General features: G+C 33.0%; 2 protein-coding genes across 5 annotated transcripts; one reads left to right on the top strand and one right to left on the bottom strand.

Annotated features, from left to right (window-relative positions):
• Positions 1-1,938: 1,938 nt before the first annotated feature.
• On the top strand, positions 1,939-3,372 carry LOC101896770 (COP9 signalosome complex subunit 6). Of its 4 annotated transcripts, none has more exons than XM_020037699.2 (3): positions 1,939-2,449; positions 2,514-3,144; positions 3,246-3,372. In XM_020037699.2, the coding sequence occupies exons 1-3, from the start codon at positions 2,063-2,065 to the stop codon at positions 3,278-3,280; spliced, it is 1,053 nt and encodes a 350-aa protein (XP_019893258.1). In that variant the 5' UTR covers positions 1,939-2,062; the 3' UTR covers positions 3,281-3,372. The 4 variants fall into 4 exon arrangements, with proteins under 4 accessions (XP_019893258.1, XP_005186160.1, XP_005186162.1 ...); XM_005186103.4 differs by having other exon boundaries at positions 3,219-3,372; XM_005186105.4 differs by having other exon boundaries at positions 3,199-3,372.
• Positions 3,373-4,023: 651 nt separating this feature from the next.
• Positions 4,024-5,477, bottom strand: LOC101896586 (diphthine methyl ester synthase). Its single transcript, XM_005186102.4, has 2 exons — positions 5,109-5,477; positions 4,024-5,037 (listed from the first exon to the last, which is right to left on the bottom strand). Exons 1-2 carry the CDS (start codon positions 5,241-5,243, stop codon positions 4,327-4,329), a joined length of 846 nt encoding a protein of 281 aa, XP_005186159.1. The 5' UTR covers positions 5,244-5,477; the 3' UTR covers positions 4,024-4,326.
• Positions 5,478-10,095: the final 4,618 nt, after the last annotated feature.

Here is a 10,095-nt window from a genome sequence, read left to right as displayed (position 1 = left end):
TGTTGATTTTATATTGAAAAACTGGATTAAAGATTTATTTCTCAAAATTGAATACAAAAAAAAAATAGTTTTGTTTTGAATTGAATAATTGTCTATATCTGGTTTACATCAAAAGCAATACACTTCGAACCTGAATGAGCCTGGATTCAGCTATATTTGATCAGCCTATGACAGTTATACTTTATCGAACTATACTAGATTCTATAGAACTATGAAATAAAACAATTTCTTTAAAGATATGCATTTGATTTTATTGAAGTTTTCATCAAGACAAAATGATATAACTAACAATTGCTCTGTTCAAGAACCTGCCAAAATCTCCTAGTTTTGCAATTTTATTCGATTTTATAAAGGAAAAATTGTAGTAAAAATTTTTACATTTTTGTAGTTCTGGAACAGAGCCTGTTTTTTACCAATGGCAAAGACGAGACAAAATGCATTTTGAGCAAATTGTTTGTGTTTACAATACATACATAGAGTAACAGCTCATGGCAGAGACATGTTAAAATAAAAAAAACACAAATACAGAAACAAGTAACAAATAACAAATATAAATTTGAAAAATCCAAAATTTTGCTTCAAAAATTCTATTCTAAAGACCCTTCCAAAAATTTGCATATTGCCTTAGCCGTTTAAATCAGTTAACATTGGTAACTATGTTGATATCGTAACAACAGAGGTATTTTCACAGGGGTACCCATATTTTGACTCTGTCTTGTCCCATCTTTATGTATTTGCTTTGTTCCTCTTTGAAGAAGCCAGCCGATGACTCAAAGGTGTAGGTACATAAGAAGCTTGAAGTCATGGCTAGGCATATTTTGTGACATTTCATAAAGGGATTACAGAGTCGCACTAAAATCCTGCTGTCGTTTTCCATTATAATTTGACAGCTTTTTATGTACTTGCACCTTAAGTCAGTCAAAAAACCATGTTATATATTCTCACCTTTATCGCCTAAAAGCAGCTTAAACATCGCATTCTTGTACCTTTTTTCGTTATATTATGCACAAATAAATACAAATAAATGAATAAAAAGGCGTGAATGCACTTTATATAAGTTTGTACCATGGTACAATATTAAGATAAGGTAGAGCTACCAGCTGAATCCAGGCGTTTCATACATTTTCCCCGCTCTTTAACTATTTTTAAAAATGAGGAAAATATTGAATAAATGAAACTATTTGCATGCAAATTTGACAGGAAGCGGGCATAGCTTCAGGGCTGTATTTCTATTGTTTTACGAAACTGTTCTACCTCCTTATTGTACCATGCAAATATGGACGCACAGTCATGTATATCTCTCCTTTCCACTAAAATTGATTCCACAAGCCTCTGACTAAATTTTTCTTAATTTGTCACATTTAGGAATTGTGAAAAAGAAATCTTTTACGTCACCATACCTTTTGTTGCAAATAACACAAGATCGCATATCAATTGTTTTAATTCATTTTTTCTATTCAATACAACTACATGTAATATACAATAATTAATTTCAACTTATACAAATACATTGTCATGTACGTTAAAATTCCTAATTAAAAAAAGAATCAGTATTTAGGACGATTTTACCTTCCTTATTTTGTAAATATTGAAGATTTTTGCATGTAAAGGAAGAGACATGGTATAAGAATACACAACTGCTGGGACAATGAACTGTCAAACCAATTTTAGAATTGACAATTTTGAATGAAAGTCTATTGAAATTTTTGAAAATAGTTGAAAAATGCATATCATAACAACCCCCGATATGTGTCGTATAAGAAAACATATAAAAATCTTATTTTTCTAAAAAAATTTAAAAATTTTTTACATATCAATGTCCCCTCTATTCTTCTAACATGGGAACTGGGCTAAAGAATTCAGTTTACAGTGAATTGGCAAACGGATGACGAAGAAGAAATGACGACATATTGTCATTGTGAATGGATTTGGTTTGTTTATTGTCTCGATATATTAAGTGTGGCAACATTGAAATCTGCAATCAAGTCTTTCGATTCTATATCCTCCTTTGAAGGCTGAAAGAATTTGCAGATTGCTTTTTTACTAAAAATAACACAATATAATGGAGCAAATGGAAGTTGATGTCGAAATGACAGCCAAGGCAAGCACATCTGTGGCACCTTCTACATCTGGCGATGGCAGTAACAAAGCACCAAATGCCGGTACAAGTGCAACTACGTCCTCATCTAACGTAATGGCTGATCCCAGTACCGTTCCATCGGTAACAATTTCATTACATCCCTTGGTCATAATGAATATATCGGAACATTGGACACGTATACGGGCCCAGGCAGGTGAAGTTTGTCAGGTATATGGTGCTCTGATTGGCAAGCAAAAGGGTCGCAACATAGAAGTGATGAATTCGTTTGAATTGAAAACAGATGTGGTGGGTGATGATGTCTTCATCAGTGTGGATTATTATATGGCCAAGGAGCTGCAATATAAGCAGGTATTTCACTATCACTTTTTAATTCCAAGCAATTTATTATATATAGTTTCCCTGCTGAATTTAGGTTTTTAGTGATATGGACTTTATTGGCTGGTACACTACCGGTGAATATCCGACAGAAAAAGAGTTGGCCATACATAAACAAATTTCTGAAATGAATGAATGCCCCATAATGCTACAATTAAATCCACTGTCACGCAATGTTGATCAACTGCCATTAAAACTCTATGAATCTGTTATTGATATTGTGCGCAGTGAGGCCACAATGCTATTGGTTCCACTCACCTATACTTTGGCAACTGAAGAGGCTGAACGTATTGGTGTGGATCATGTAGCCCGTATGTCTACAAATGACACTGGAGAAAAATCATTTGTAGCTGAACATTTGGTAGCACAAGAGAGTGCCATTAAAATGCTTAAGACTCGCATTAAAATTGTCCTAAAATATATTCAAGATGTCGAAGCTGGAAAGTTATCAGCGAATCAAGAAATTCTGCGTGAAGTTTACGCCCTCAGCCATCGATTGCCTGTAATGCAAGGCAATGCCTTTAAAGAGGAGTTCTACACGCAATGCAATGATGTTGGTCTTATCAGCTATTTGGGAGCCATGACAAAGGGTTGTAATGATATGAACCATTTTGTAAATAAATTCAATGTGCTCTACGATCGACAAGGCTCGGGCAGACGTTTGCGGGGTTTGTATTATTAAATGAACAACATTTCAAATATATTTACTATGTCAAAGAAAGGTATTTATTAACCACCCTAGGATATTCATCAACTTGTGTCACCTTAGGTACCTCATCTCTAGTATGGTCAACCAGACCATAGCTGAACACAAATTAAAAAGAATGAAGTGAAGGAAGTTTTTTAATTTTCATTATCGCAAAAACGAAATATAATAAAATGTGATGTAAAATATATTTTCCAAACATTGTTTCTATTATAACAAAGGGTAGTTGTAACTCTTTGTCAAACCAATAAGAACATCCAACTTTATATATTCCGAAGAAACTTTCCTTGAGAATATTCGCGATTGACCTGTCTTTATTGTTTTCAGCGAATGTCAACATTCACTTCCCAGTAAAACACGATTTTGGTTGCAAGATTTCACATCAATAATTTATTTAATGAACCTCTGTGTTTCAATTTCACACGAATTCAATCACATATTTTTACAAAAAAAATTTACTGTAAGTTTAGTTGGTAATTTTAGTTACCTATTTCTAAGTACGTTTGATGTTACTCAAAACTGATATATTTTCAAATTTCATTCTACTATTAATGCTATGAATTTTTAGCCAATGAGGAAGAGGAGCAGAAAACTGTTTCCAATAAACAAGAAAATATTACAAAAATACCTACATTCAATAATAATTAATATTAGTTTGTCAAAAATTGTTTATCGTACTCAATAATTCAAACGAAAAATTAAAACAAATGCATTTTTTTCTTAACAAAAAGTTTACATTTATATTTTATACGTTCCTAGAAGTTCCATGAAATCGCTTACTGAAGAGCGAACAATTTCATCAAATAATTCAAATTTGCATTAAATGAAACTCAAGCGTACATACAAACTATCAGATACACGTAGAGAGGTGAGCAGGTATATCAACAAGGTTTTTGTTTATTATAGCGAAATTTTGTGGTAAGTCTACATTGAACCTGTACAAAACAAATACGAGCTGATATCTATTTTAATGTGCAGAAGACAGGTTCATCCTAAAAACTAACTTTTCTCTTACGTATACTTATGTATATTAAAACCTTTAAAGTTGTAAACTATCTCTCAACACTCTTCCCACGCTTTCTTCGCCGAAATGAGATTTGTTTTCTTTTTGGCAATTTTTGTTTCTGTGTTGACCTGAAGTTGTCTAATGATTGTAATCCTCTAATTTAAGCGTACCAGCGAACTGTTGTAAGAATTCCACCTCCAAGGGATGCATTTCTTTGGCAGGTATAACAACAGAGTGCAATGGTCCTCCCATATCGGTGGTAGCCATGTCTCGTAGCGTCCTAACCACAATTTGTTGATTGTCATGACCGACACGAGCCAAACCGACACACAAAGATTGGTCGTTAAGTATAGTATTGCGCTCCAAGGCATCCTTCTTGTCGACAATGGCCAGTAGCTGCTGTGCGGCTTCGGCCACTGTCATAAAACGAGGTGGCATATATTCCTTTCTCCCCCGCATTAACGATTCAAGTGTGGGTTCTTTGACCTTGATATCCAGCAGACACAACGTGTGCATATTGTGCAAACGATTCAGCTTAATTTTATCATAAAAACTATCAGGTTTCCAGGTTTCATCCCAATAGGGAATAGATACAGTTTCGCCAAATTTGTAAAGCTGAAGGCCACAACAACCGATGGCATTCATAATGGAGGCATTGTGTATCACTTTATAGGGTATTTTCTTTTCTTTGGCTCTTAATATGAAATCAGTGTGCGTGGTGGCGCCAAAGGGATCTCCTACAACCAATAATGCCACATCTTCCTCTGCAGAGCCAGCTAATATTTCATCAGCACCCTGTTCGACAAGGTCACGATCGGCCAATAATACTGGACGCCCATAAAATGCTTCCTATAAAATTCACAAAACAAAAACTGGGATTATTACTCCAGTCTCAAACATGAATTTCACGAACACATTACCAATTCCTCTTTGGGACAGCCCAATATTGATGTATACATTTCCAAATATACACGACTACATTGTTTTACAATTTCAAGGCCTTTCACTGTAATGTCCTTGGGATCTCCTAAGCCCAAACCAATTAAATAAAACATGTCAATGTTTTTACTTTTTGTGCTGCTGGCGTCGTCTAAACAATTTTCACCGTCGCCCTACACCACTATACACTTGTACGCCTCCCTGTCTCGTACAAATATCTGGCTACCAATTGCACGCTTATGGGATTATATCCTATTTTTGTGCGAAATTTAATCTATTGTTGTATCCTTTTCGTTTAACTACACGTGCCAGAATAGGCTTGCTTGTTGCTTTTAGGGATACAAAAATCGACTTGTGACATCGATTAATCAGCTTGTTTTTTGCAAAACATATAGAGATGACAAAGACGATTCTGACGAAGCAGACAAATCGATTAATGAATTTGTACTGACGATACAAAAATTGCGATGTTGATAGAAAATCAACGGATTTTTATAATTTAAGTGTAGTTAAGTCCATGGTACCATGGCGCTTTTACAGAAGGTAGAACAAAGTTGCCCCCTAAATACAATTTTTTACTTTGGTGTCCCTATTCTGTCAAAACATATACACAGTTTGTATATTGCCCTGTTCCAATATATTGCAATTTTTTCGATATCATAAAAGAAAAATCGGTTGTCATAGTAAAAAGATACAATTCTTGCAGTTCTGAGCAGACCATATGCGTGTATTTTTTTAATCCAAACGAAAATAATTTGAAATTATTTGTGGATTTCTCCCAATATAATAATTTTGGGAAAAAATAAACAAAGAAAACCAATTGTTGCATGTTCAAAAAATATATTTTAAATATGTACCCTCACCTTAAGACTCCAGTACATAGTTGCATTCCTAAGTTTCCTAAATTTATAAAATGTTCAAACTGTAACCAAGGCATACATAAGGTCGGCCAGAAATACCATCTCACAACCAAGTTTTCCATGGTAGAAGAATATAGGTAGACGCATGGACACAGCTGCTGGGACAATGAACTGTCAAACCAATTTTGGTATTGAAAATGTTGAATGAACAATTATTTATTTGTAATTTAATTTGTAAAAATTGTTGAAATACGCGAATTATAATAACCTCCGAAAGACGTCGTATAAGAAAACATTTAAAAATCTACTTATATTTGAAAAAACATTTAATTTTTTTTGACATATTAATGCTCCCAAGCGTTGATGAATCTACCTGTATTCTTCTGCCATGCAAGTTTGCTGTCAAAAACGCAATTTATGCGTCTTTCAATCATTATTTTTAAAATATTCTCTTTTTATCTTTCAAAACAATAAATAGATACACAAAAGGTCTGTTCCAGAACTGCAAGAATGAAAAGTTTTTACTATGATAACCGATTTTCCATTTATGATATCGAAGACTGTTGCAAAACTAGTAGATTCTTGAAGATATTGGAACAGAGCAAATATTGCCAGTATTCGGACACACTTTTTTTTTTTTTTGGAAAATTCGAGTAAAAAGGAAAGGATGGAAAAGCTGTGTCAGAGAACTTAAAAACAGAAGAGTTAAAATCCAATTCAAATCCCTGATGATGACTATCGAAGATAGTCGAAATATTGGACAAATAAATTAATATATAAAAAGATCAAATTCGTCTGTTTTTTCTAAATTCTGACCTCGAGCCAAACGAAAAACCGGAAGAAAAAAATTTTAAAATTTTAGCTCTACCTTTCCTTTTTATTATACCATGAATACAACGAATGCATGAGAGATATGAATCCGCCCATTAATAACAGGTGACTTGTTATATTGTCCTTATAAATAAACCGTTTATTGCGGACTTATATTAGGCAAGTTTACTTGCTGCAATGCTTATACAGGACAATTCGTTTTTAGAAATTTTCGTTTTTCACAATGATGTTGCCTTATTCCATTTTTATATAAAACTAATAAAAACGGATTGTTACATGCATTATTGTGATGAAAATCACAGAACAAAAGGTACACACATAGAACAATTGCAGAAGGTAGAACAAAGCTACCCCCCAAATGCAATTTTTTCTTTTGGTGTCATTATAACTTGAAATTATTTCAAATTTGGTTGCAAAATAAATGAGCAGCCCTTTGTACAATTTTAGAATAAATCTGTATTGTCCGACTGCTTCAGATTCTATCTGGTGGAATAACCCCAAAATTGCATTCTTGTTTCGCGGGTTTTTTTCCCAATATAAGAATTTTGTTAAGAAAAATGAAAAATAAACAAAACCAACTGTTGCATATTGTCTTTTTGACACTATAAGACTCCAGCACAGAGTTGCATTTTTCTAGTTTCTTTGAAGTTTAAACGAAGTTTTACGCCCAAATTTTGCATTTATTAGATGGATTTTTTTATTGCAAATTTAAACTCTCGTACAACTACCACATAAATACCTATTGTTTTTTATTTCCTAGCATTTGAAGCAAATTTTGAAGAAAACCAATTAAAATTGTTTGAAATTTGAAATGCCTTCCCATAATTTAATTTTGTTTATTTTTATTTTCAAAACTGTCTGGTCGCCTACGTCACGCAAGTAATTTTTGTTCTTTTGAAAGCAGGGTTAAATATAGAAAAAATAATAGTATTTAAGCACATATGCTTGTATAAAAAAATAAACTGCTTTTTATGACTTTTATTATATCCTGCACCATAGTATGGAGGGTATATTAAGTTTGTCATTCCGTTTGTAACACCTCGAAATTTACGTTTTAGACGCTACAAAATATATATATTCTTTATCAGCATAAAATTCTATGTCGATTTAGCGATGTCCGTCCGTCTATTCGTCTGTGGAAATCACTTTAGCTTCCGAACGAAATGAAGTAGGTTGATAAAATGTTACTCAAATGTTTATTATGTCTGCACGACTTTTGGTATTGATGGCCCGTTTGGTGATGTAGGTCCACGTTTTGGTATAGCCCCCATATATTGGTACCTCCCTTGTTTCGGTATTTTGGTGTTTTAAGCGACATTATTCACCGGAAATTCGGTAGTTGAAGTTCGTAATGGGTACTACAGCCTATGACAGAAAATTATCTGTGCAGGTCCACGTCTTCGTATATCCCCTATATAAATGTACCTCCCGATATTCGGAATATTAATAATTTTAGCTACATTATTCACCGAAATTTTTATTCAAGTTTTGCATTTGAATATTGTAATGGTTTATGACAAAAGTTGCCTATGCAGGTCCACGTCGTCGTATATACCTTAATACTAGCTGAACCCGGTGCGCTTCGCTACCCCTTTTTAATTTAAAATGCATTCAAAATTTTATTTACGAATATATGTTGGTTAAAAAAAAAAACAAATTTAAAAATTAAAAAAGAAATTATTGCACTACTTTCATGCGTAAATAACCAAAACAATTAGAAAAGCAGTAACATGACATACATACACGAAGGGTTTGTCCTTCGGATGCAGTAAACTGCAATCTTTTGAAGTTGAGTGACATTTCTATTGCAATTAGTGAATTCGAGATAGCAACATACTTCGCCGTAATAAGCGCATTTCAAATCAATTGTTGTGTTGTTTTTTAGTGTTAGCCTAAGGCGTTGTGGTTCTTATTAAATCATATCCCAATCTGATCCGATTTAAATATAATTTGACTAATTTATTTTCTAATCAAAATCCCGTTACATATTCCAAATTTCTTTGGAATCGAACATTCATATCGTGTATGGTGCATCAAATACATGAAATGGGTCGAAAATATATATGGGAGCTATATCCAAATCTGAACCGATTTCAATTTAATTTGACAAATTCATTTTGGCTCCCAATTCCGTTACTTATTTTAAATTTCATTACAATTGGAAATATCGTGTTTGGTCCACCAAATACATGAAATCGGCCCAAAATGTATATGGGAGCTATATCCAAATCTGAACCGATTTCAATATAAATTGGGAAATCAATTTTTTAGATAAAATCTATCACACGTTTCAAATTTCATTGAAATTGGGGATACATAGCGTGTTTGGTGCATCAAATGCTTGAAATCGGCCGAAAATATATATGGGAGCTATATCCAAATCTGAACCGATTTCAATATAATTTGACAAATTTATTTTCGGATTAAATTCCGTCATACATTCCAAATTTCATTGGAATCGAACATTCATATTGTGTTTGAGGCATCAAATGAACGAAATCGGTCGAAAATATATATGGGAGCTATATCCAAATCTGAACCGATTGCAATATAAATTGGCAAACTTATTTTTGTTCCGAATTCCGTTACGTATTCCAAATTTGGAGACTGTATCTTCAACGAATCAATAGATATGTGCATATAAAATCTAAATTTTTGGGAGGTAACTCCGATTCTGATGCTATATCTCCAGTTCCAAGTGGAAATTCAAAAATGTATATAGCCTATGTTACTTTCAGGCGATGTTGCAGCATATATGGAAATTTTCAGGAAAATCTATTCAGCGGTTTTCGAGTCCATAAATTACAAACAAACAAACAAACATACAAACATTTTCCTCTTTTATAGATATAGATAATACATTCGGTATTTTATTATTTATTTATTTATTTTTTTTTTTTTTTGAAAATTGCCAAAATCGTTCGATGGTGGAGGGTATTCAAAGATCGACCGGCCGAACTTACAGCTTTTTTACTTGTTATTCACATAAAATTATAGATGACAAATATGATGATATGAAAATAATAATGATAAAGGGATTGAAAGCCATTGCTATGGTAATTGATTTCTCATGATGATGAACATTTAATTATATTTGACGTTGAGTAAATCATGATTTAGCATTTTATCGTAATAAACAAGATCTCGGTGCATTTTTATATGTATACGAATAAAAACTTGAGAAAATATCCATACTTACAGGTTTTTTTGACAAGAATTTAATTTTATCCGTCACATTCTTCAATTCAATTGATTCTGATAACATACGCACAAATAC

This window comes from Musca domestica, unplaced genomic scaffold, assembly GCF_030504385.1.
Source record: "Musca domestica strain aabys unplaced genomic scaffold, Musca_domestica.polishedcontigs.V.1.1 42, whole genome shotgun sequence".
NCBI lineage: Eukaryota > Metazoa > Arthropoda > Insecta > Diptera > Muscidae > Musca > Musca domestica.
The sequence above is the reverse complement of the archived record's forward strand: the minus strand, read 5'-3'. Positions and strand labels throughout refer to the sequence as shown.